Consider the following 27,158-nt stretch of genomic DNA (forward strand, 5'->3'; position numbering starts at 1 on the left):
TGATTTCCCCAGTTCCACCTGCTTAGAGTATTGTGCGCACATTTCCCCATGCAACTTGTGTTGAACTCTCTACAACCTAAACTCTACAGCATACTCTAGTACTAGAGCTTGTTTCCGATTTCTGCTTTTTAGTGATTGCATTGAATTATGTTGTGCAATCTGTCCTGAGCGCCTCAGTGAAAAAGGTGGATTATAAATAACATAATTTTTTAAAAAAATAACGTGATTTAATCTGCTGCCATTCCACCTAACATGTTCAGGATTTATGACACACTGTTAAGGGCACACTTTTGAAATGACACCCCCAGTAAGTCCTCAATGACAGTTCCAAAGATATTCAAAGTTATGGCCCTACCTGAAGTACAAAAGAGAAAAATAAACCAGAAAACCTACGTCTATGCATTTCCCGGTAGAGAATAGTAAGAGCCTGCAATGAATTGTCATCCGTGGGTTCAAGGGCTGCTACTTCTTGCGCCAAAGTGAACGCTTCATCTTGTTTCCCAGTCCTCTGCAGGCCAATTGCTTTCAAAACCTGTCCGGAAAGGAAGAAGTAGCTTTCAAGAAGTTTCTCAGCAGCTATAAAAAGGAAGTTTCTCTTAAACGGAAATACTGCAGAGATGCACAGCGAAGGGGCAAGGGTAGCAACAATGAGCCCATGTTAGCAAACAAGAAGCCTGCCCCCCTCATTTATGAGACAACAGAGTCACTCAATGGAGTACCCCAAACCCTGTAAGCGGCAACTCTGGCCAACCTCGTGTTTGTGTGTGTCCCCCTTCCAGGTTTTTTTCCAGTTCTTTCTAGACTGTTTTTACCCCAATCATTTCCCAGAAGCTGATTCTGAGTCAATTTTTAATCCTGAGTAACGTTTCTTTTGCTTTTGTTTACCCCACCCCCTCCCACCCACTTCTTGGTGATTGGACATTCATCGTTGTTGAACCAATCCTAGCCCCAGTTTTCTTTTCCATTTCCAAGTCATTAATTTCATACTGATATATCAACCTACTGTTGTAACAGATGCAGCAGGTTCTCTGAATTTGCAGTCTTAAATAAAAGACGTACTTTTTTAAAAATGAAAGCTGGGAATTCAGAAAACCAACTGCACCTAAGTGTTGATATATCAAAATAAAACTGATGTTTAAAAAAACAAAAACAAAGCAAAAGCCCTGACAACCTGGAGGAGGGGGACACTTCTGACACCATAAAAAGCAGCGTGCTTTAAAAAGAACAGAGCTGCTTGAAACTCCAAATTATGTAAGGTACACGAGGAAGAAAATAAACTGACTCCACAACTGTAAAAATGCAAAGGGAGGGCACACATGTGGAAGAACCATACCCAAACTGATTTCTATGCTTGTGGATCAACTGCTAAAAAAAATTAGGAATACGTTCAACATGTGGAAAAGCCATAAAAAAGCACAGACCTCAAGCAGCACAAAAAGAACAGAGAAAAAATTACAAACAGCAGCAAATACAAGTCCCAAAGGCCTAAAAAAACCCCAAAAACAGTTTTAGCACCCATAGTGACAGGACGAGATGAGCAAGCATCACTTGGCAGAGTGCTCCATAAACAAGGCATTGCAACAGAAAACTTCCTGTGCAATCCATCACAATGCTTTAGATGGGTGTGCACACATGCCAAAGGGCCTCTGAAGATGCTTTGAGTGACAGAGAGGTTTATATAGAAGAGGACGATGTCTGAAATACCTTGGTCCCAAACTGTTTGTGGCTTTGAAGGTGAAAGGCAGTACTTTTAATCCAGCCTAGGAACTAAATGGCAGCCTAGAAACTAAGTGGTAGTAACTGATCTAAAACTGCCTGCCCCCACCAACATCTTGGTAATCATATGCTGGATTAATTGTAGCTTCTAAGCACCTAATATTGAGTGCAATCCCGCAATATGTTCTTGACATCACTAAGGGATGGGTAACTGTAGCCAGGTCACCTGTTGTACTAGCCATGGTAGGTAAAATTTCAGCCACCACTACTTCATGGTTGTCCAGGAGTAGTGAGGGATCCAGGAGTACTCTCTGAAACTGAGAACCAAAGGGGGAGGCATAACCTCATTCAACAAATGGTGTTCTTACAGTAAGTATATTCAGCCCTACTCACAACTGGTAAGCTAAAGTTTTCTCTGATTCCTTCCAATTTGTCCTCTTATTATCCTACAACACTTCTTCCTGTTTCCCCCAAACATGCTGCTTCAAAGGGTGGGATAGAATATAAGACAGCCATTTAAAAAAAGAAGCCAAACTGATTTCTTCACTATCCCCATTATTATTTACAGTTAGCAGAACTGTGCAAATGTAAATATATGTAAACAATATGCAAGACACTGAATAGATCTTCTTGGCTTTTACACTGCAGCTCCAGAGACTGCCCAATTATGAAATGTGCTTAAAATTAGACTAAAACAAAGCACATGCAGCAGCTAGAAAAGACATAGGTAAGTTTTTAAGTATGGTTAGAGCCCTGAGCAAAGCATAAAGGAACCATGTTAGGGAGCGGTATGGTCATGACTCCTCCAATACTGCAGAGCAAAAGACCTCCAATCTTGCCCTGCCTTGTTATAAGAAAAAAACCATGATGCATTTATGGAATGGTGGTCCCTGGCCCCGAGGAGGCCCGCTTAGCCTCAACGAGAGCCAAGGCCTTCTCGGTCCTGGCTCCCACCTGTTGGAATGCTCTGTTTACTGAGATCAGGGCCCGGCAAGACCTACTATCTTTTTGCTGGGCCTGTAAGACATATCTGTTCCACCAGGCACATGGCTGAGGTCTGGGCCTCTGCTGGCCTGAAACAACAAGGGGGTGTATAAAATCTAACCCTCCCTGTGAAGGCTGTCCACCATCCTGTTTCAGTTTGTAAGGCTGACTACATAATTAGAAATATGTTTTATTTTAATTATGTTTTTAAATGTTTTATGGAAATGAATTTTATTGTACTTTAATGGGTTGTGATCTGCCCTGAGCCCGCTTGTGGGGGGGGGGGGGGATAGAAATGTGGAAAAAAAATTACTGCCATGGCTAAATACTTTGGCCATTGCTTGAAAATATTTAACCATATTTGACTGGCCAACTGGCCAACCTTAATTTATGTTGCTCTAATTCACTGTGGTAAGAAATAAAAAGTTTAAAATGATTACCTTTTACTCTGCTGCAATTTAGGTACTTGGCTAATGCAGCAAAAGTGACCTCATTGTTTTAAGACTGGAAAAAGGCAGGGCAGTTCAAGTACGATTAAACTCAAATGAAAAATTATGATGCAGGAGGGGTATTGAAGTATGAACTCCCCCATACAGAAAGAGGACGTAAAAGTAGCAGGGAAAGAAAAAGATTTTACTTCTTCAAAAAAACAGCTTCAGATGCTCAACCTCAACCAGTGCCGGCGAGGCACAGTCTAAAAAACGCAGTTGGCCCTGACTTGTTTAAGATTCAAGTCAGACAATTTAGCGAGTTAAAACAAATGACCCCTGAGCTCACCTTCGCACAGTGAAGATCTTTGTGTTTTTTCAGCAACTTGTCTGCTTGCTGGATTGCCATTTTATTATTGCCATTATCAAGGTAATCTAAAGAAAGAAAAGATCCACAATGGTTACAACCACAAACCGACAGCTAGGTTCCTACCTGCCTGGCCTTATGGGGGCTGCATTCACGTTTGGCTTAATGCAAGCGGGAGGAGGAGGAGAATTACAGGGGAACATGATCAAGGTGTGCCACCAGATTATAAATGATATGAACAGAATATATAGACAGTATTTATTTTTTTATTTAAAACATTTCTATCCTGGCTTATCTCCCAGGACTTTCCACTTCTACTCTCTCACAACAGTAGAATTCGAGGTCACTGGTTGAATTACAAAATACATTAAGAAGTACAAATGGACCATATTTCAGTGGGTAGAGAACCTGCTTTGCATCCATAGGGTTCCAGGTTCAACTCCAGGCACTTTCATTTAAATTATCTCAGGTAGCAGCTGTATGGGAAGCCCTTTCTCTGCCCAAGACTCTCAAGAACTGCTGCCAGTTTGATGAGGCAACACTGAGCTTAGCTAGATCAGTGGTCTGACTTGGTATAAAGGAGGTTCAAAACAAAGTGGTTCTTCACACATAATCTATCCATTATTTAAATACAGAAGTGGAGTTCAAAACAGTGTTCAGTATAAATTCATAACTGGCTATTTGTTCTTTCTTGCATATCTGGACATAGGTTATTCCTGAAGTCCACCCATCTGGGAGTGTACACACCGCTTATGTTTCAGGAGTGTGGCCCATGTAATTAATGCAAGCAATGCACGGATGCTTTGCCATCAAATTCATTGGAAGCAGGAATGTGATAAATTAAGACCAAGCAATAAAACACGTCAATAAAAACAACCAATAAAAAAGCAAGCCAGAGCATAAAAATGCATAAAACAACAGAACAGTCTAAAATGATATTGGTAACGGTCTTCAGGTTAGGAGCGGACCATAAATTTGACACATATGGAACCCCTTAGTTAACAGCCTGGGTGAAGAGAGAAGTTTTGGCCTAGAGTCAAAAGAAACGCAAAGCAAGCCAGATGAGTCTCAAGGGCAAGGGCATTCCAAAGGCCAGGTGCCAGTACTGAAGAAGCCCTGCCTTTGGTTGCCCTCTGCCAAACCTCTGCATCCACAGCAGCTTCGCTCATCTGAACAGGGCCTTCTGCAGACATCACCCTGCAGTTGGGCAAAACCAACAGCTGCCTGCATATGTGCTTCTTCTGTGGCGGCCCCCACTTTATGAAATGGCCTGCCCAGGGAAGTCAGGAAAGCTCCCACACGCTTCCTGGCTTTCCGCAAACTAAGCAAGACTGAATTATTCAGGAGGGCTTTCTACCCAGATTACAGCGCTGTGTCATAAGAAATAGCTCAGAGAGATGCTTTGGTATAGAAAGGGACTGCATGCTATGCTACTGGATACTTTCTGCTGATGCAGATAGGCGCCACTAGGGAGTTTGCATGGTGCTTAACATGCCATGTAAAAGAGTTATGAGTTTTCAGAAAGATTTCATCTGTATGCTCAGCTTCATGCTTATTTTCAATTTTTTCTGCTACTATATCCTATTGTATCTGTTTCACTGAATGTCCTAAAAGTTGTTCATTTTTGTACTTGCTCAGTGAATGTCCTACTTGTTAAGTATATTGTATTTCATTTGCGATGTATAATCTGTTTTGGATCTCAGTGAGGAAGGTGGACTATACATAAATAAAAAATAAATGCAGGCCATAGAGAACAGGGCTTGAGAAAAGGATCCTAACTGGTAGGCTGTACAATATGGGGAAAGGCAGACCAAGTACCCAAGCCATTCAAGGCCTTATAGGTAAGAACCAGGACTTGAATTGAGCCTGGAAACAGATGGACAGGCAGCGTAGATCTTTCAACACAGGGATAACATCCTGTATCCAGACCCTGGAAACAACATACTGCTGCACTCTGGCCCAATTCAAGTTTCCAACCGTTTTTAAAGGCAGCCCCATTTAGCGCTGGGTGACCTTGGACCAGTCACGCTCTCTCAGACTAACCTACCTCACAGGGCTGCTGTGAGGATAAAATGGAGGAGAAGAGACTAATGTAAGCCTCTTTGGGTCCCCACTGGGGGGGAAAAGGTAGGGTATAGATAAAGTAAATAAATAAACACATTACAATAATCTAACCTAGTTGTGATCAGACCCCTGATTGTGGCCAAATCATGCTTTGTGAGGAACAGCTATAAATGGCTGAAGTCCAGGATGGAACACCACCCCCAACCAATGAACCTGCTCCTTCAGCGGGAGTGCCACCTGCCTCCAGGACAGGCTGCCTCCTCAGCCCTTGAGTGGCACAGTCATGGCCAATACCACCTCAGTTCTGTCCAGATTGTGCATCAGTTTAATAGCTCCCTCTATCCCATTACCTTCTCTAGACACCTGGTCAGGGCTTCACAGACCTGCCTGATTCTGCTGTTGAGGAGAAACAGAGCTGATTGACACCTGCATTTTGGTGGCTCCTTATTCCAAATCCCCAGATAATCTCTCCCAATAGTTTTATGTAGGTGTTAAACAGCATGGGCAGAAGATGATCCCGGGGGGGACTCCACAGCACAAATACCATGGACCTGAGCAGCAGACAGTCTCAGTCCCCAGGCACCACTTTCTGGAATCTTTCAGCAAGCCAAGTGCAATGCCACTGAAGCATGGCATCCCACCCCACCCCCAGCCCAGCTAGCCTCTCCAGAATACCATGGCCAGTGGTACTGAAAACTGCTGACAGGTCTAGAAGAATCACGGGGGATGTACTCTCCTAATGAAGATCAGTCAGGGCGACTATGGTCCTTTCCATCCCTATCCTAAGCCTGAATCCACATTGAAATAGGTCGGGATAATTTCGCTCCTTCATCACTACCTGAAACCACACAGCCCTCACCTCCCAGAACACCTTGCCCAAGAATGGAATGTTGGCCACCAGGCAGAAGTTATTTAGGTCATTTGGGTCCAGGGGCACTGTCCTCAGTTCTCACAACCACCTTCTCCAAAGCGGGAACCCTCCCAAGCATTTATTATCTCCTGGACCAAACTGACTATCCTGGCCTAGCTTGATACTACTGGCCACAAAAGGCAAGGGTCAAGCCTGTATGCAATGGGCTGCATACCGCTAAAGCAGTTTTCTTCTCCACTTCACTGGACCTCACCAACTGAAAGTCATCCGTGCTACCAGAACCAGACTACATTCCAACAGCATTCCAAGATGTAACTGGCTTAACTGATGCATCTCAGTTGTCGCAAATATGAGCAATTTTATCAACAGAACATATTGCAAAAGAGTCACAGCGGGTCTGAATGTTTGCTAGATCAAGCACCTCAAAGGCCTGGGATCGAAGCCCCCTCACAACCTGCAAAAGCTCCACTGGACAGCACACAGATGTAATGGTGGAAAAGCTAACTCATTTTGCTGCCATTACATTCAGTGCCACAAAGTGGGCACCATAATGCACTCTTACTCTTGTTTTGTCACATCCACTGCAAGTTTTCTTCCATGGTAAAACTTGCTTGTACAACTGCATTTAGGCTTTTATCTTAGCACCATGAAGACTCCCACAGGACTATAAGTTGGAATAAAAACTAAAGAGAAGATTTCAATATATTTTTGATAAGAAAAATGTGAGGAGAGACTGGAAATGGGACAAATCTCAAGGAACACAAAACTGAAATATTATGCATCATAAATAATGCAAACAAATTTATCCAGAATCTAAAATGCTGCTAGCTTCCAGTACTAGAAAGATAAATTGTTACTTTCAGAATATTAAAATGTTCTAAGGATGGTGATTTGGGGAGACAAACAATTACGGCTTAATTAAACTTCTTTCTAACATGTAAATAATTAGGATACAAAAGGAGCACAGACCATAATCAAACTTAATCTGATCATCATAAAATAAAAGGTTACACATTGCTGATGAAACAAAATGAAGGGTTGCTTAAACATAATCTTAGCTACAGAGGTAAATAAGATTACCTTCAGAGAAAAGTTGTGGTTGTGCCCTGATGTTTACATGGCACATTCACAGATGTAGGGCAGTAGATGTGAGAACGATTTATAGTCTTAACCATATAGTGTTCACTTCTGTGGTGACTGCTCACATTCCACTACATGATGTTTAATTACAACTATTATGTGCAAATAAAAACTGAGAACCTTTACAGCACAACACCAGCAATTCAGTTCAAAACATTCCATATTGTACAAGTGCTTATTTACCCAGAATCGTATTGTCTTATTCTAGGAGCATCAGTAATTCAGAGGAAAAGGCTCCAACAAGTATTACAGGACTCTGCCAGGTCCAAGCACATTTAGGATTGTTGCTTATCCTCAAAACCATTCTATGTATGTAATTTGTTTTTATGAGTGTTTTCCAAAGCAACTTTGGAAACCCAATACACAAAAAACAGACCACTTTGTAAATCTAAATGCTTTTCACTTTCCCCCAACCTAATTTTCAAACGCCACCCCTTCGGTTATGCATTCTTCCAAAGCAAAAATGCATCACAATATGTGGATGCCCCATCCCCACAGGGAAACAATTTCTGTTTGCAGCACTGAAACAGACTGTACAAATTTGAAAATCAAGGAATTCTCTTCTCCTTAACAAGTAGCTAGTAGGAATCAACAACAAGCAGAATCAGGTTCTGAGTCAACCCGATTCATGCTAGGAGAACTACAGGCAGAACTTTCTACAAGACAGATAGAGACACACATACATGTATCCCTTGTTCCATCTTATTATTATCATTTAAAGCAGCAGAGGCCTGGGCATTTGCCTCAGTCCCACTGCACTTTAAACCTCCAATTCTGCACATCCGAAAACTTCCACAGGTCCACCTAGAAATTTAGTTTCTGTATTTTATCTTGGCCAGGTTAAGAGTACCTTCAGCTGAACTTTCTCAAACCTCTCAGACTAACTACTACATTTTATCTTCCTTTGTCAGGACTTGCAAAAGTATACTGCAAAACATTTCATCTTCTTAACCAACATACTTTCCCAGGAAGGGAGAAAAAGAACAGCAGATAGTTCATTTTGGAATATTATTGAGCAGTTTCCTTGAGAGACAAGGTGGTGTCCAGGTCAGTTTATCTTGCCAGTTTTAGTGTTGAGATGGGGGAGAGCCACAAAAATTAACATATTGGGAAGAACACAGTACCAAAATCATTTTGCCTGCACAACTGGAAGATGCCAAGATGAGAAAAGTTCCATGCCAAAGCAATGCAAAGGATGAGACAAGAACAGATTCCAAAGGAAGTTTAACCAACGTCCCCGAAGCTAGGAAATGATTAATACTCAGATCTAGGAATCAGTCCTGGACACAGCACCAACAAGAAAACAGCCTACAGGCCATGTGTGTGCACAGAGTTATACAAATATGTTGTGGAGCCATCCTGATAAAGAGATCAAGTTTCCAGACTCTTAACTACACACAATCCTTGCATGGACTGTAAAGGGACCTTCACAGTCTGCCTGTACCACTCAATGGCATACAAATGGAGAAGGGGGAGGGAGCAACCCTCCCAAAATTCTGCAAAAGTGGTGGGGGTGTTAGATCCCCCCCCCAGTCTAACTTTTTCACTTCATAGCAGCTAAACACCCACCATGCTTTTTTCTGAACTCAACATACACAAGGGTGCAGACTCTATTCTTAAATAAGGCCCAAGGGTCACATAGCCAGCTTTATGGACTTCATACATCACCCCCCCCCCCCACCCAACTAGTCTGTAATTAGGCAAAATACGATTTATACCCCACCGCCTGTGTCTCAGCTCCAAGAATTTTACCCTGAGAACATGAAAAGGGTCTCAAATCCCACAAAAAGCACCTTGAGTGGTTGAGCTTCAGGAAGAGTTAATAACAGACATTTACATCTAGCTCACTTTAACCCCCCCCCCCAATCTATTACACAATACTATGTAGTTCAACTGCATAAAAGCATCACACAACCAGGCTACTGACCCCCCTCCCGCCCCTTTCAAGGAACTGTGGGGGCGAAAACCTGCAACTCCTCCAAGCATTTTATTTGCCCCCTGCACATACACACACGCACACTCTCCCCAACAAGGAGCATGTGGGAAAGTTGTGAGGGGGGCAGAGCCCACCATTTTCACCTCCCTTCCACCTCAAGTCCGGGCAAATATGGGGGAGGGGGGAGAGCCTCCGCACTCTTCCTCGCCCCAACCCCTCACGAAGGACTTCAGCGCCCCGCATTCATGTGGCAGCCTGGATACCCCCCCCCCCTCCCCCGGTTAAGGACTAAAATAAAGCGGCAGGACCGTGAGGGGTGCTCCCCCGACCTCCCTCTCGCAAGCAGGGCAGGCGAGGGGCGCCTGCTTAACCTCCCCCCCCCCAACGGGACGCCCTGAGGAGAACCTCTGAGGGGCAGGAGGAGAAAAGGGCGGGAAGGGGGCGGGGAAGGGGGGCTGAAGGGCGCCCCTGACTTGGGGGGCGCCGGAGAAGGGCGCGCGCCCCGGGGGCGGGTGGCGGGAACGCGGCGCGGGGGGGCGAGGCGGGTGCCGGCGGTGCCGGGGCCGCGCCCGGGTCTCCCTCCCCGCCGCCCCCGCCAGGTACCGTAGATGGGCCGGAGGCGCCGGTCGTTGGGGTCCTGCACATGGCTCCGCGCCGCCATGATGAGAGCGCAGAACCGCAGCGCGCAGCCGCCGCCACAGCCACCGCCGGCCCTGCCTGGGCGGGCGGCCGGAGCCACGGGAGGCGGGCCGGGGGCGGGCCTTGCGGCCTACCTGCCGCGGCCCGGCCCGCCCTCCTCGCTCCGCGCCGCCCGGGAGCGCCGAAGGAGAAGGAGGAGGCCCGCGGGATGGGGGGCCGAGGCCGGCCCGCTGCCTTTCCCTCGGCCCGGCCTACCTCGCGGGGCTGTTGTTGCCGGAGTAATGGAGGCCGGGGGAGGCCCACGCCCCTCAGCTCCGAGGGAAGGGAGGGGCAAGTGGAGTCCTTTCGTAAAAAAGAACGAGCCCTGTCAGGAAGCGCTCGCCTTGTGGCCCGAAGCGAGGCAGGCCGCGGCTCGAGGCAGGCCCGCTTCCTTCCTGTAATGACCGAGGGAGGCAAGAGGCGCGGCATTGTTGTTATCCCTATATCTTGTTTCTACTCTGCTCCCTAGCGGGATCCAAACATGGCTTGCGACGTAGTTCAGCCCTCCTAGGTTTTGTCCTCGCCACAAACTCTTCCAAGGAGGCTGTGCTGGAAAAGGCCACCCGGTGAGCTACCCTGGAGGGCCAGGCCTGCCTGTGTGTTCAAACCTGGGTCTCCCAGACGTTAATCCAAGACTAGGATATTTTAAGGGTTGATTAGTGATGTTATGATTATTGTATTTCGAGGCAGCACCCACCCACCTATCTATCTATCTATCTATCTATCTATCTATCTATCTATCTATCTATCTATCTATCTATCTATCTATCTATCTATCTATCTATCTATCTATCTATCTATCTATCTATCTATCTATCTATCTATCTGTCTGTCTGTCTGTCTGTCTGTCTGTCTGTCTATCTGTCTATCTATCTAAGTGGGCTGTAGCTCACAAAAGCTCATACCCTACCAGTAAGTCGTATTGGTGCTACTGGACTCTTGCTCTTTTCCACTGCTACAGACAGACTAACAGGGCTACCCATCTCTCGCTCTCTTCCACCTTTCTTGCTGAGACTTAAGCCCAATATTTTGTTGTTATGCCTTGAGGTAATATTGTGAAGTCTGAGGAGATAAAACAGGATGGGAATGTTTTAAATAAATAAGGCTCACCATTTCTCGTAGAAGTCGTATTATAGTGCAGGGGTTAGGGAGTCAGACTAGGAGAAACGAGATCCAAGTTCAAAGCTCCTTTCAGCCATGGAACTTGCGAGGTGACCTTGGGCAGGCCTCACAGGGTCATTGTGAGGATAAAATGGAGAGGAAGAGTGAGCTGTATGTGCCAGTGGTTCCCAACATTTTTGAGTATAAGAACCCCTTTTTAACATTAAAAAATGTTACAGACCACCCACTTGAGGATTGTTGTATCTCTTGGTTGAGAAAATGTATGGTGAAAAAGATCAAAATGATAATTCTGGTTCCTCATACAGATTCGCAGACCCCTGGCAATAACTACGCAGCCCTCCAGGGTCTGTGGTCCATGAGTTGAGAACCACTGGTTTACACCATTCTGAGATCCTTGGAGAGAAGAATGGGGGAAATGTGGCATGTTAATCCAATACTTTCAGTGCAATCCTAAACAAAGTTATACCAGTCTAAGGCCATTGATTTCACTGGGCTTAGACTGGAGTAACTCTACTTAGGATTGCACTGTTTATTCTTATGATCTAAGGCAAAATAATATTGGTCCAAATAGTACTTCATCATCATCATTATTATTACATAATATCTGCCCTCAAGCTGTGACCTTGTATGTTGGCTTTAGGCAAACCAATCTCCCTTCCTCTCCCCTCATGTTTATAGTTATAATAGCTGGACTCGTTTAGGGTACTAGAAATCCAGCCACTTTTGAGCTACATATTATTCAATTCTCATATCAGTTCTTTGTTTCAGACTTGGAGAAACAAGTTGAAAGAATTGCAGGCAGCAGGGAGCTGACAATTGAGTCTCCCCCATCCCCGCCCAGCATGCTAAAATTGTGATGCTTCTGCAAGAAACTGTTCATCTGGCCAGTACAGTGCAAGAATGCAAGTGTTTTTAACTGAATGGAAGAATTGGGGGGGGAGGGGGAGGAAAGAGTCAGTATTACAGCACAAGATCCCCTTCCTCTATTTTCTCTTCCATTCCAGCTATCAGGGACTCAAAGAGCTCGATTAATGAGGTCTGTAGGAAGTGCTTTTCTTTTGATCAGTCCCCCCTCAAGACTCCACCTGAACAGAGGCACAACCCTTTGAGTTTATCCTCCTGGATCTGGATGTTTGGGGTGGGTGGGGAATCAGGAAAGGTGTGCCTCACGGCATTCATTCCCCGTGTTTAATCTCCTCTCCAAGGGTGCTTTTAAAGACTTTGGAAGGCCAATTTCCCTTCTGTCTTTCCCTCCTGATACCCAGCTGTCCACAACATGAGCCTTTTGGAGGGGAATGAATAACCTTAATCCATGTTCAGCTTCTAAAAACATTTAAATGCTTACATAATGCATATCTGGAGAGTCTTCTGGTTATACACTCTTACCTTATTTTAGGCAGCTCTGTTTCACTTTTCTAGTGACAGCCATGAGAGGATCATGTTTGCTAGAATGATACTCTCGTTCTCAGAATGGGAGGTGGAGGTGGGAATACACAAGTACATTATTTGCGGTCACTCACTAACTGTGCTCATAATTGCAGAAAAATGAGAGAAAGAATGGGATTCTACTCTGTTGTTTGGAGGCTTTTAGGACCCTGTGGTTTATAGTTCAAAACATTAACTTTGTCTTCATCTTTGATATACTGGTTTAACTCATTTCTCATGGAACGGACTCAAAGGATTGCCATCGGAGATCAGCTCTCTCCAGAATGGGAACTTCCTTGTGGGGTTCTGCAGGGCGCAGTCTTACCTCCCATCTTATTCAACCTCTATGTAAAACCTTGAGGAGAGCTAATTCACAGCTATGGATATTGTCAATATGCAGACAACACCCAACTCTATATCTCGCTATCCAGGTCCCCACAGGATGCAGTAGAAATCTTAGGTAGCGGCCTGACAGCCGTGGTGAAATGGCTGAAAAATAACAAATTGAAATTGAACCCAGACAAGACTGAAGTGGTGCTTGTTGGGAAGTCAGATATCTTGAAAGACATTGTACTCCCCACTTTCGTTGGAGTTCCATTTCCCTTGCAGACTTGGTTAAGAGCTAGGTATTATACTGGATCCAGCACTACTACTAGAAAAACAAGTTAAGGCAGCTGCAAAAAATGCTTACAACAAACTCACTCTAGCCTGGAAGATGGCTTCTTATCTCCACGCCGCCCCTCTGGATCCATGCTATGGTAACATCAAACTTGACTATTGTAATGCACTATACATTGGTCTCCCATGTAAGTTAACTAGGAGGCTCCAATTGGTGCAAAATGCTGCAGCTTGCCTGTTAGCAGGAGCAACCAGGAGCAGCAGCATCACTCCCATCCTATAGTCACTCCATTGGCTGGAGTGACCATGCTCAATTAAAGGTATTGGTCATTACATACAAAGCTCTTCACAGCCTTGACCCAACATATCTACAGGACCGCCTCCCTCCTTATATCCCTCCACAGCAGCTTCATTCATCTGAACAGGGTCTCTTGCAGGTGCCAGCCGGCACATGGGCAAAATCAACAGCAGCCCATACACGGGCTTTTTCTGTCGTGGCCCCTATCCTATGGAACAGCCTGCCAGAGGAAGTCAGAAGCCCATGCTTCTGGCTTTCCGCAAACAATACAAAACCAAATTATTCAAAAAGGCTTTTTACTCAGATAGGAGGATGGTATTGTGGGGAGGGGGGTCTCAGATGTTTCACTAATGAGTTAAGAACTGCCTTGCATATTATCTGTTGCTTCAGATATGTACTCCTATATAATATCTGTGCCTCATGTTGTTTAGCGTCAGTCCTAGATTTGATTATGTTCTGTTTCAGCAATTCTTCACCCCTGTATTGGATCCTTGCTAATGCTATGTCTTTGTAAACTTGTATTCATTTACGCTATGGCATTCTTTAGGGAAATGGCCTTGAAATTGACTGTATTGGTCTCATGCTGTGTAATCCTCCTTGAGTCTCAGTGAGAAAGGTTGACTATAAAGGACATAAATAGATAAAATAAATACTAAATGAGGCCTTTTACTGTTTTTTTTTTACAGCTCTTTCAAATGTACAGTGTTCCCCTCAGACAAGCTGTGTCAGATTGCCAGGTCTAGACCTTGAGAAGACTCCATACAATACTCAAGACCCTTACAGGTGGGAGAATTTCCTCAGGTGTGGCTTTCTGAGACAAAAACAGAATGCGTGAAATCTGATTACACGTGCCCCTCTAGGGAGCAATACACTTGAATATATGACCACGCAGAAAGTAAGTCACTTGATCGTTCTCGTGTAAGATGTCTTGTGTAGAGAGACTCTTTGTCACAGTGGGGCAGGTACTGTTGCTAGCTATTTACTAGTCTTGTGCCTGAATCTTTGACTATAGCCTGACATGCGGAAATAAGAGGGGAAATTTTTCTTATCACTTGATTTTCCTGCCAAGAAGGCTTTCATCTGTTTATTTCCCCTGTACTTTAAATCCGTCACTGCACCTTGCAAACAGTGAGTCTCACAGGTTAATCATATGCTTTGTGAGGAAGTCTTTCCACTTGTCTGTCCTGAACCTTACTGCAGTCAGCTTCAACGGGAGAATCACAGTTCCAATATTACAAAACGGGAGGAGTAACTTGCTTCATCTCTTGCTACCCTTTTCACTCACGTGGAATACCTGCTAAATCCAGCTGCCTAGTTCAAAGGATGGTGATAGTTTTCCTGAGTAAAATAAGCAGGATAGCCGCTTATAGAAGGTTTCATTTGAGGAAGCTGCTCGTGTCCAGCCATCGCTGGAGCTGGAATAGGGGCTTAGTGGGTGATCCCTGGAAAGCTCTCGCCTCTGAGCTGCACTGCAGGCTGCATTGCATATAAAAATAATCTGTGGGTCTGTTTCTGTGTCTTTAACAGTGTGCGCGCCAGGATAAGTCCTGCTCTTTCCCAAGTGTGCATACTGTGGCAACCCCCCACTCTACTGTTGTACAGTATGTGGAGCACTTAATGGGCCCCCATTGTACTTTGTCTGTACTGACTGCTGCTGCTCACCCATTCCTCTCTCTCTGAAATGCATAGGTGAACTGATCCTCCCTCCCCCTTTTAAAATACAGAATTTTGGAGATAAGCAGCTCTTATCTTTTGGTGGATTTTGTTATATTTTAGTATTGAATGCTTATTTGATTGTTTTATTCGAATTTTATTGTTTAAACGACTTGTTTTGAAAAAAAATTTTGGAGAGAAAAGCAGTATAGAAATGATCTAAATACATTTTTAAAAGTACACAATGATTCCAAAATGGATGGGCAGGGCTCATTTGGAGGGGGAACGCCTCCACAAAAGGGCTCAAAATGGCCACTGTCATATTTCTGCCGGGATCGGGGCCAAAATGGCCAGGACCGGGTTGGTGCCAGGCGGGGGAGGCCCAAAATGGCCATTTTCCGGGCCCAAAATGGCCATTTTCAGCCATTTGGGGCCCATTTTTGCTGGGATTGGTGCCGGAATGGCCAGGATCGGGTCGGTGCTGGGCAGGGGGAACCCTCCCCTCCCCGGCACTGACCTGGTCCAGGCTGTTTCGGCCCTTATCCGGGCCCAAAATGGCCATTTGGGGCCCATTTCTGCTGGGATCAGGGCCAGAATGGCTGAGATCTGGTCCATGCTGGGCGGGGGTACCCTCCCCTGCCCAGCACTGACCTGGTCTGGGCTGTTTCGGGCCCAATCCAGGCCAAAACGTGCCCCAGATGGCCATTTTGGGCCCATTTCAGCCTGGATTGGGGCCAAAACGGCCCTGATTGGACCACCGTCCCCCGTCTGGCAGCAGCCGAATCTCAGCCATTTCAGGCCCAATAAAATCAATTATACTAATGACACACTTCTGGTGATGGTAAGGGGTGTGGCATATGCGAATGAGTTATGCTAATGAGTTCCTGCAGCTCTTTTTCTACGAAATGACTGCTGCGGATGGGTCATCATGAGCATCTGTGTGGCTAAAAAGCAATCTGTTAACTGATCCAGTGCAGCAACGTTCAAACCATCGCATTAATTTCCCATGCAAGCAAAGTCATGCTCAAAATTCTATGACAAAGATTCTTACTGTATATGAAATGATAAATGCCAGATGGTCAAGCTGGATTTACGATGGTTAATGGAGGACACCATAGCAGTTACAAAGAGGATCAGCTTGTGTTTTATAGATTAGAGCAAACTTTCGAGTGTGTGGATTGTGAAAAGCTATGGATGGTGTTAAAAGAAAGTGGCGTGCCACAATATGTGATCGTGTTGATTTACAACTTGTACTCTGAACAAGAGACTACTGTTAGGACAGAATAAGAGGGTTTATGTTGTCTCTCTATCTGTTCAGCCAAAATGCAGAGCATATCATAAGGAAAACTGGATTAGATTTAAAGTTAGTGAGCATTGGTGGAAGAAACATTAACAGTTTGATATGCAGATGACGCCACGCTACTGGCAGGCTGAAGACTTGAAACGACTACTGATGAAGTTTAAAGTGCTAAGTCAGGATTATAGCTGAACATCAAAACAAAAGTAATGACTACTGAGCAAATACACAATTTTAAGGCTGACAATGGAGAAATTGAAATTGTTAAAAGATTTTTTATTCCTTGGCTCAATCATCTACCAAAAGGGAGACTGCAACCAAGAAATCAGAAGGAAATTGAGATTTGAAAGAGCAGCCATGAAGGAACCAGAAATGAAACTTAAGGATAAGTGCTGCTGGGGACCAAGATCAAGATAATCCAAACTATGGTATTCCCCATTGCTGTGTATAGAAGAGGTGAAAGTTGGACAATGAAGAGAGTTGATTTGATTGAAACATAGTGCTGAAGTAGAATATTATGGACAGCCAAAAATGCAAATAAATGGGTTCTGGATCAAATCAAGCCTTAATTCTCCCTAGAAGCTAAAATTATGAAACTAATGTTATTGTACTTTGGTCACATCATGAGAAGACAGGACTCGCTAGAAAAGACAATAATGCTAGGAAAGGTGGAAGGCAGCAAAAGAAGAGGAAGACCCAAAATGAGAGGGTTTGACCCAGTAAAGGAAGCCACAGCATCTAGTTTGCAAGATCTGAGCAAGGCTGGTAATGGCTGTTAACATTTTGGAGGTTGTTAATTCTTAGGGTCACCATAAGTCAGAAGCAACTTGATAGCACGTGACTCACACAAGCAAGTTATTTCACAAGAGAGAGGATTCATAGAGAGAAGAGAATCACTAGTTCCCTTTTCCTGCTCTTGGCATTGCTGATGGAAAGCCAAGAAGTATTAATGCATGAGCTTATGTGTAGTAGGATGTAGGCACTTACGCAGATTTCACTGCTGTAAAGCACTGTGGGAATAGAAATGGGGTACAGAGCAGTGAGTGGACTGGATGCTTCTCTCTTTGGACCTCAGCACATTTGCAGTATGGCAAGCTTACTTCTCTATCTGTACCAGAGAACAGGAGGATGCAGAGCTCTGGTCACCATACAATACTGGCAGGGCCCAAGAGAGGCTAGGAGGTGCCTGTATTGTCGCAGCTCATACATACCTTGCAGAGGAGGCACCCTAACCATGAAGGTGCCTTCTTCGTACGTCAAGAGCCTGAAAAGACTCCCTGTGCTGGGGGAAAACCTCACTCTTAGCACAAGAACTTAAAAAGACTCCCTGTGCTGGAGGGAAACCTTATTCTTAGAAGAACACATCCGCATGATCAAGCCTTTTAAATTTCCATGCAGCAGTCTTTGAAAAAGGAACTTAGTCCCAAACTAGAGAATATAAACCAAGGATGCTCTACTTTTAAACAGCTTTTCAGGACTCTGCATGTTCAGGAGAATTCAGTTTGTGAACAGCCTGGTCCACACCACATCACATCTCCTTGGGACGGAATTCCTTTGGAATCTGGTGTCATTTCCTTCCAAATAAATGCCAAATAGCTGGTGGAAAGATGTGATGAATCAACAGCACAGAAAGGTTGAGGAAGAAAAGTCAGTTATGCATCTGGTGCATTCTAGCCCTGTTTGCCTTCATCATGTCATAAGATTTCACTCTTCAGTTTTTGCTACAACAGACTGATTTATTTTACTAGGATGGGAGTGGAAGGAAGTACTTATATTCCTCCCTGCTGTCCTAGAGCTCCAATGGAAAGTCACTTAACACACTTAACACAGACACAGCATAGAAGGAAGCTGTGAGAGGCGGGCGAGCATGCAAATGAACATACAACCAGTGCATTGTGGGAGCAAAAACAAGGTGCAGATTGAGGCTTACTTTGCCCCCCAGGACAGATCATCCAGTTTGGAGGATGGCAGTATAGCTGCTTTACTGGGCTGTGAGCCCTGCACAGAATTTCTCTGTGGCCCCTGTGAGCTGAATGGCAGGTCACGGGAGAGGCCAGGAGGTGCCTGTGCTGTCTCAACTCATACTTACCTGGCAGGGGAGACACCATGATCACGAAGGTGGTTTTCCCAGGGTGAGGCTCATCCATTGCACTCCGGGTGTGCTGACCCCTGCGATTTCCCCAAATGCGGGAAACTCGACTGCATAATTTGTGGTAGTGGGGGACTGCGTTCGCGCTTTCCCCTGAGCATCCTGGTTCAATGATAGAATTTTCCTCTCTCTTCTTTCTCAAAGAAAGAGGATCTTTGTCTAACAGCCTCTTTTCTTTCACTCATTGGCAAGGCAATGCTTTTTTAAACTTTAGTTCCTTTTCTGACAACTTGGTTCTGATTCACGCAGCACTATATCTCTGCCACTGGCATGGAAAATCCGCACAAGCCCAGAACACATGCAGAAATACATTGTGTTATTCTACTAACACTGGTGCCTCCCCTTAGGGCAAGAGCGTGAAAAATCTCCCTACTGCTGGGGGGAAACCTCATCCTTATGATCAAACCCTTCACATTTGCACTCAGCAGCCTTTGAAAAAGAAATTAAGTCTCACATTCAAAAATGTAATCCAGAGAGGTTCATGCATCCCTGTCAAAGAGAGCTCTTTGACTCTTGAAAGTTCAGACCCTGGGTATCTAGTTAGTCCTTAAAGTGCTACTGGACCTGAATCTTACCATTCTAATCCAATTTGGGGATGACCTGATCCAGTCCAAGTATCCTTGGAACTAAATTTGTTTGAAATCCAGTGTAATTTCCTTCCAACTGTACATCTGGTGAGCTGTACTCCACGAAAAACATCTTTGCTATCAACATGCCAAAAGACTCTCAGGCCAGTTTTTGCTGCACTAGACTAACACAGCAACCCCCTCTGCGATTTATGCTCCCAGAATGTGGACAGAAGGAAGTGCTTAAACTCCTCCCTGCTGTCTTGTAGCTCCAATGGAAAGTCTATTTAAGCAGACGCAGCATAGAAGGAAGCTGTGAGAGGCGGGCAAGCATGCAAATGAATGTACACGCAGAGCATTGTGGGAGCAAAAACGAGGTACAGATTGAGTCTCACTTTGCCCCCGAGGACAGATCATCCAGTTTGGAGCACGGCAGTATAGCTGCTTTACTGGGCTGTGAGCCCTGCACAGAATTTCTCTGTGGCCCCTGTGATCTGAGTGGCAGGTCACGGGAGAGGCCAGGAGGTGCCTGTGCTGTCTCAACTCATACTTACCTGGCAGGGGAGACACCATGATCACGAAGGTGGTTTTCCCAGGGTGAGGCTCATCCATTGCACTCCGGGTGTGCTGACCCCTGCGATTTCCCCAAATGCGGGAAACTCGACTGCATAATTTGTGGTAGTGGGGGACTGCGTTCGCGCTTTCCCCTGAGCATCCTGGTTCAATGATAGAATTTTCCTCTCTCTTCTTTCTCAGAGAAAGAGGTTCTTTGTCTAACAGCCTCTCTTCTTTCACTCATTGGCAAGGCAATGCTTTTTTAAAACTTTGACTGCTTGTCTGACAAGTTGGGCACAGCGAAATATATTACATTAAGTCTCTTCTACTAACAGTGGAGCCTTCTCATATGGCAAGAGCCTGAAAAAATTCCTTGTGCTGGGGCAAAGAACACATCCACGTGCTCAAACCCTTTGCGTTTGCATACAGCCGACCCTGAAAAAAGAATTCAGACCCACACCCAAAAACGTAATCAAGGCATGGTCAGGTTTTAGATTGCTTTTTAGGAGTCTGCAGCCTCAGGAGAAGAATAATCTGTATAATTCAATTTATGAATGACCCAGTGCAGTTCACATCTCCTTGGAACTAAATTCCTCGGAAATCCAGCATAATTTCCTTCCAAACATGTAGCTGGTATAAGGGTGTGATAAAGCACAAGCAAAGAGAAGGCAAGGAATGAAGAAGAGAACCAAATGATGCGTGAACGCCACAAAATACCTACTTGCCTTTAACATGCCGAGAGACTTCAGTCTCTTGGTTTTGCTGCAACAGACTCATACAGCGCCCCTTCTGGGATTTATGCCCCCAAGATGCGGCCTGAAGGAACTGCTTAAACGCCTCCCAGCTTTCTTGTAGCTTCAATGGAAAGTCTATTGAAGCAGATTCAGCATGGAAGGCAGGAGTGGGAGGCAAACAGGCATGTAAATGAACGTACACGCAGAGCATTGTGGGAGAAAAAACGAGGTACAGATTGGGTTTCGCATTGCCTCCCAGAACAGATCATCCAGTATGGAGCACGGCATTATAGCTGCTTTACTGGGCTGTGAGCCCTGCACAGAATTTCTCTGTGGCCCCTGTGAGCTGAGTGGCAGGTCACGGGAGAGGCCAGGAGGTGCCTGTGCTGTCTCAACTCATACTTACCTGGCAGGGGAGACACCATGATCACGAAGGTGGTTTTCCCAGGGTGAGGCTCATCCATTGCACTCCGGGTGTGCTGACCCCTGCGATTTCCCCAAATGCGGGAAACTCGACTGCATAATTTGTGGTAGTGGGGGACTGCGTTCGCGCTTTCCCCTGAGCATCCTGGTTCAAGGATAGAATTTTCCTCAATAGAAAGAAAGGGAATTTCAAGCCATGGCTTGAGATGCTGAAAGATCAAAATGGTAAATACAGCATCTGATCAGGACAAAATGAAGATGGAAACAGCTATACAAAAGAGATGGAACCAGAAATCCTAGAGAGTGAAGTAAAAGTTGCACTCAAACTAATTGGGAGAAACAAAGCACCTGGAGTAGATGGAATGCCAATAGAGTTATTTCAAGCTACAGAAATGGAGCCCATCAGAATCTTAACAAGAATCTGTCCACAAATGTGGAAAACAAACAATGGCCCACAGACTGGAAATCCTCAGTCTACATTCCAATTCCAAAAAAGGGGATGCTAAAGAGCTGCAGCAACTTTCAGACCATTGCATTAATGTCCCATGCAAGCAAAGTCATGCTCAAAATTCTATAACAAAGATTTTTACCATATATGGAATGAGAAATGCCAGATGGTCAAGCAGGATTCAGAAAAGGAAGACGCACCAAAGATCATGTTGCAAATTTACGATGGCTAATGGAACATACCAGGGAAGTTCAGAAGAAAATCAGCCTGTGTTTCATAGATTCCAGCAAAGATTACAACTGTGTGGATCATGAAAAGCTATGGATAGTGTTAAAAGAAATGGAGGTGCCACAACATCTGATTGTTTTGATGCTCAACATGTACTATGGAAAAGAGGTTACTGTCAGGACAGAATATGGGGTAACAGAATGGTTCCTGACAAGGATGCATATTATCTCCCTATCTGTTCAACTTCTATACAGAGTATGTCATAAGGAAAGCTGGATTAGATCTAGAAGAAGGTGGAGTGAAAATTGGTGGGAGGAACATTAACAATTTGAGATGTGCAGGTGACACCACGTTACTAGCAGAAAATAGTGAAGACTTGAAACGACTACTGATGAAGGTTAAAGGAGAAAGCGCCAAAGCAGGATTGCAGCTAAACATGAAGAAGGCAAAAGTAATGACTACTGAGGAATTACACAATTTTAAAGATGACAATGAGGAAATTGAAGTTGTTCAAGATTTTCTATTCCTTGGCTCAATCATCAGGCAAAAGGGAGACTGAAGTAAAGAAGTTTGATACTTGGAAGAGCAGCTATGAGGGAGCTAGGCCAGATCCTTAAAGATAAAGATGTCTCTCTGGGAAGCAAGATCAAGATAATCCAAACTATGGTATTCCCCATTGCCATGTATGGATGTGAAAGTTGGACAGTGAAGAAAGCTGACAGGAAGAAAATTGATTCATTTGAAATGTGGTGCTGAAGGAGAGTTTTGCAGATACCATGGACGGCCAAAAAGATAAATGAGTGGGTTCTAGATCAAATCAAGCCTGAATTCTCCTTAGAAGCTAAAATGACTAAGGCTATCATACTTTGGTCACATCACGTGAAGACAAGACTCTCTGGAAAAGTCAATAATGCTAGGAAAAGTGGAAGGCAGTAGGAAAAGAGGAAGATCTAAAACGAGATGGCTGGACTCAATAAAAGGAGCCATATCCTCCAGTTTGCAGGATCTGAGCAAGTCTGTTAATTATAGGACGGTTTGGAGGTCTTCTCTTCATATGGTCGCCATAGCTCGGAGGCAATTTGACAACACATCTCACACACACACACGCACACACAAAACACATTCTTTCTCAACGACAGAGGGTTTTTTGTCTAACAACCTACATTGTTTCATTTACCAGCAAGTTGATACTTTTTAAAAACTTTGCTTGTCTGACAAGTTGGGCACAGCAAAATATATTACTTCAAATCTCTTTTACCAAATCTCTTTTACTAACAGTGGAGCCTTCCCATATGGCAAGAGCCTGGAAAGACTCCCTGTGCTGGGGGGAAAAACTCAGTCTTAGCAGAACACATCAACATGCTCAAATCCTTTATCTTTGCACTCAGCAGACCCTGAAAAAAGAATTCAGTCTCACACCCAAAAACATAATCAAGGGATGGTCAAGTGTTAAACAGCTTTTTAGGAGTCTGCAGCCACAGGAGAAGAATAATATGCCTAATTCTGTGAATGGCCTAATCCAATCCACATCTGCTTGGAAATGAAAAACTTTGAAATCCGGTGTAATTTCCTTCCAAATAAACAGCTGGTTATAAGGGTATGATAAAGTAACAACAAACAGAAGACAAGGAACAAGGACAAGAAGCCAATGATGCATCCACACCATGAAAAACCTTTTTGCCTTTAACATGTCAGAAGACTTCACTCTAGTTTTTGCTGCAATAGCTGGCATAGCAACCTCCACTGCGATTTATTCCCCCGGGATGTAGGCAGAAGGAATTACATACATTCCTCTCTACCATCTGGTACCATGCAGCGCAGCAGCAAGCAGCGAGAGGCGGGCAGCCATGCAAATTAAGATACACCCAGAGCATTCTGGGAGCAAAAAGGAGGTGCAGATTGGGTCTCACTTTGCCCCCCAGGACATACCATCCAGTTATGAAGCATGGCACCGTAACTGATATGGTGTGCTGAGACCCCTGAAAGAAGTGTCGCTGTGGCTCCTGTGATCTGAGTGGCAGGTCACGGGAGAGGCCAGGAGGTGCCTGTGCTGTCTCAACTCATACTTACCTGGCAGGGGAGACACCATGATCACGAAGGTGGTTTTCCCAGGGTGAGGCTCATCCATTGCACTCCGGGTGTGCTGACCCCTGCGATTTCCCCAAATGCGGGAAACTCGACTGCATAATTTGTGGTAGTGGGGGACTGCGTTCGCGCTTTCCCCTGAGCATCCTGGTTCAATGATAGAATTTTCCTCTCTCTTCTTTCTCAAAGAAAGAGGATCTTTGTCTAACAGCTTCTCTTCTTTCACTTATTGGCAAGGCGATGCTTTTTAAAACTTTAGTTCCTTTTCTGACAACTTGGTTCTGATTCACGCAGCACTGTATCTCTGCCACTGGCGTGGAAAATCCGCACAAGCCCAGAGCACATGCAGAAATACATTGTGTTATTCTACTAACACTGGTGCCTTCCCTTAGGGCAAGAGCGTGAAAAACCTCCCTACTGCTGGGGGGAAACCTCATCCTTATGATCAAACCCTTCACATTTGTACTCAGCAGCCTTTGAAAAAGGAATTAAGTCTCACATTCAAAAATCAAAAAGAGTCCAGTAGCACCTTTAAGACTAACCAATTTTATTATAGCATAAGCTTTCGAGAATCAAGTTCTCTTCGTCAGATGCCTGATCAAAACTGGACTCTTTTTGATTTTGCTACTACAGACTAACACGGCTAACTCCTCTGAATCTATGACATTCAAAAATGTAATCCAGAGAGGTTCAAGCATCCCTGTCAAAGAGAGCTCTTTGACTCTTGAAAGTTCAGACCCTGGGTATCTAGTTGGTCCTTAAAGTGCTACTGGACCTGAATCTTACCATTCTAATCCAATTTGGGGATGACCTGATCCAGTCCAAGTATCCTTGGAACTAAATTTGTTTGAAATCCAGTGTAACTTCCTTCCAACTGTACATCTGGTGAGCTGTACTCCACGAAAGACATCTTTGCTTTCAACATGCCAAACGACTCTCAGGCCAGTTTTTGCTGCACTAGACTAACACAGCAACCCCCTCTGCGATTTATTCTCCCAGAATGTGGACAGAAGGAAGTGCTTAAACTCCTCCCTGCTGTCTTGTAGCTCCAATGGAAAGTCTATTTAAGCAGACGCAGCATAGAAGGAAGCTGTGAGAGGCGGGCAAGCATGCAAATGAATGTACACGCAGAGCATTGTGGGAGCAAAAACGAGGTACAGATTGGGTCTTGCTCTGCCTCCCAGGACAGATAATCCAGTTTGGAGCACGGCAGTATAGCTGCTTTACTGGGCTGTGAGCCATGTACAGAATTTCTCTGTGGCCCCTGTGAGCTGAGTGGCAGGTCACGGGAGAGGCCAGGAGGTGCCTGTGCTGTCTCAACTCATACTTACCTGGCAGGGGAGACACCATGATCACGAAGGTGGTTTTCCCAGGGTGAGGCTCATCCATTGCACTCCGGGTGTGCTGACCCCTGCGATTTCCCCAAATGCGGGAAACTCGACTGCATAATTTGTGGTAGTGGGGGACTGCGTTCGCGCTTTCCCCTGAGCATCCTGGTTCAATGATAGAATTTTCCTCTCTCTTCTTTCTCAGAGAAAGAGGTTCTTTGTCTACCAGCTTCTCTTATTTCACTTATTGGCAAGGCGATGCTTTTTTAAAACTTTGACTGCTTGTCTGACAAGTTGGGCACAGCGAAATATATTACATTAAGTCTCTTCTACTAACAGTGGAGCCTTCTCATATGGCAAGAGCCTGAAAATACTCCCTGTGCTGGGGCAAAGAACACATCCACGTGCTCAAACCCTTTGCGTTTGCATACAGCCGACCCTGAAAAAAGAATTCAGACCCACACCCAAAAACGTAATCCAGGGATGGTCAGGTTTTAGATTGCTTTTTAGGAGTCTGCAGCCTCAGGAGAAGAATAATCTGTATAATTCAATTTATGAATGACCCAGTGCAGTTCACATCTCCTTGGAACTAAATTCCTTGGAAATCCAGCATAATTTCCTTCCAAATATGTAGCTGGTATAAGGGTGTGATAAAGCACAAGCAAAGAGAAGGCAAGGAATGAAGAAGAGAACCAAATGATGCGTGAACGCCACAAAATACCTACTTGCCTTTAACATGCCGAGAGACTTCAGTCTCTTGGTTTTGCTGCAACAGACTCATACAGCGCCCCTTCTGGGATTTATGCCCCCAAGATGCGGCCTGAAGGAACTGCTTAAACGCCTCCCAGCTTTCTTGTAGCTTCAATGGAAAGTCTATTGAAGCAGATACAGCATGGAAGGCAGGAGTGGGAGGCAAACAGGCATGTAAATGAACGTACACGCAGAGCATTGTGGGAGAAAAAACGAGGTACAGATTGGGTTTCGCATTGCCTCCCAGAACAGATCATCCAGTATGGAGCACGGCATTATAGCTGCTTTACTGGGCTGTGAGCCCTGCACAGAATTTCTCTGTGGCCCCTGTGATCTGAGTGGCAGGTCATGGGAGAGGCCAGGAGGTGCCTGTGCTGTCTCAACTCATACTTACCTGGCAGGGGAGACACCATGATCACGAAGGTGGTTTTCCCAGGGTGAGGCTCATCCATTGCACTCCGGGTGTGCTGACCCCTGCGATTTCCCCAAATGCGGGAAACTCGACTGCATAATTTGTGGTAGTGGGGGACTGCGTTCGCGCTTTCCCCTGAGCATCCTGGTTCAAGGATAGAATTTTCCTCAATAGAAAGAAAGGGAATTTCAAGCCATGGCTTGAGATGCTGAAAGATCAAAATGGTAAATACAGCATCTGATCAGGACAAAATGAAGATGGAAACAGCTATACAAAAGAGATGGAACCAGAAATCCTAGAGAGTGAAGTAAAAGTTGCACTCAAACTAATTGGGAGAAACAAAGCACCTGGAGTAGATGGAATGCCAATAGAGTTATTTCAAGCTACAGAAATGGAGCCCATCAGAATCTTAACAAGAATCTGTCCACAAATGTGGAAAACAAACAATGGCCCACAGACTGGAAATCCTCAGTCTACATTCCAATTCCAAAAAAGGGGATGCTAAAGAGCTGCAGCAACTTTCAGACCATTGCATTAATGTCCCATGCAAGCAAAGTCATGCTCAAAATTCTATAACAAAGATTCTTACCATATATGGAATGAGAAATGCCAGATGGTCAAGCAGGATTCAGAAAAGGAAGACGCACCAAAGATCATGTTGCAAATTTACGATGGCTAATGGAACATACCAGGGAAGTTCAGAAGAAAATCAGCCTGTGTTTCATAGATTCCAGCAAAGATTACAACTGTGTGGATCATGAAAAGCTATGGATAGTGTTAAAAGAAATGGAGGTGCCACAACATCTGATTGTTTTGATGCGCAACATGTACTATGGAAAAGAGGTTACTGTCAGGACAGAATATGGGGTAACAGAATGGTTCC

General features: G+C 44.7%; 1 protein-coding gene and 6 non-coding genes across 9 annotated transcripts in view; 6 read left to right on the forward strand and 1 right to left on the reverse strand.

Moving 5' to 3' along the window:
• NAA25 (N-alpha-acetyltransferase 25, NatB auxiliary subunit) overlaps positions 1-10,415 on the reverse strand; it is a 45,960-nt gene extending 35,545 nt beyond the window's left edge. For 2 of the 3 annotated variants that reach the window (XM_054996563.1, XM_054996562.1), the window contains exons 1-3: positions 10,110-10,172; positions 3,478-3,563; positions 394-532 (exon numbers count right to left, since the gene is read on the reverse strand). In XM_054996563.1, coding sequence (XP_054852538.1) covers positions 394-532; positions 3,478-3,563; positions 10,110-10,167 — 283 coding nt within the window. In that variant the 5' untranslated portion in view covers positions 10,168-10,172. Of the gene's footprint in view, positions 1-393; positions 533-3,477; positions 3,564-10,109; positions 10,173-10,400 lie in introns of those variants that run through there. The other variant, XM_054996564.1, reaches the window with a different exon arrangement.
• An 8,263-nt stretch (positions 10,416-18,678) lies between these two features.
• On the forward strand, positions 18,679-18,842 carry LOC129341762 (U1 spliceosomal RNA). The gene has a single exon (XR_008598142.1). It is a non-coding gene; the product is annotated as a U1 spliceosomal RNA (small nuclear RNA).
• Positions 18,843-19,858: 1,016 nt separating this feature from the next.
• On the forward strand, positions 19,859-20,022 carry LOC129341763 (U1 spliceosomal RNA). The gene has a single exon (XR_008598143.1). It is a non-coding gene; the product is annotated as a U1 spliceosomal RNA (small nuclear RNA).
• A 977-nt stretch (positions 20,023-20,999) lies between these two features.
• On the forward strand, positions 21,000-21,163 carry LOC129341764 (U1 spliceosomal RNA). Its single transcript, XR_008598144.1, has one exon. It is a non-coding gene; the product is annotated as a U1 spliceosomal RNA (small nuclear RNA).
• A 2,599-nt stretch (positions 21,164-23,762) lies between these two features.
• Positions 23,763-23,926, forward strand: LOC129341765 (U1 spliceosomal RNA). Its single transcript, XR_008598145.1, has one exon. It is a non-coding gene; the product is annotated as a U1 spliceosomal RNA (small nuclear RNA).
• Positions 23,927-25,108: 1,182 nt separating this feature from the next.
• Positions 25,109-25,272, forward strand: LOC129341766 (U1 spliceosomal RNA). The gene has a single exon (XR_008598146.1). It is a non-coding gene; the product is annotated as a U1 spliceosomal RNA (small nuclear RNA).
• Positions 25,273-26,249: 977 nt separating this feature from the next.
• On the forward strand, positions 26,250-26,413 carry LOC129341767 (U1 spliceosomal RNA). Its single transcript, XR_008598147.1, has one exon. It is a non-coding gene; the product is annotated as a U1 spliceosomal RNA (small nuclear RNA).
• Positions 26,414-27,158: the final 745 nt, after the last annotated feature.

The sequence above is a fragment of the Eublepharis macularius genome, chromosome 13 (assembly GCF_028583425.1).
Source record: "Eublepharis macularius isolate TG4126 chromosome 13, MPM_Emac_v1.0, whole genome shotgun sequence".
Lineage (NCBI taxonomy): Eukaryota > Metazoa > Chordata > Lepidosauria > Squamata > Eublepharidae > Eublepharis > Eublepharis macularius.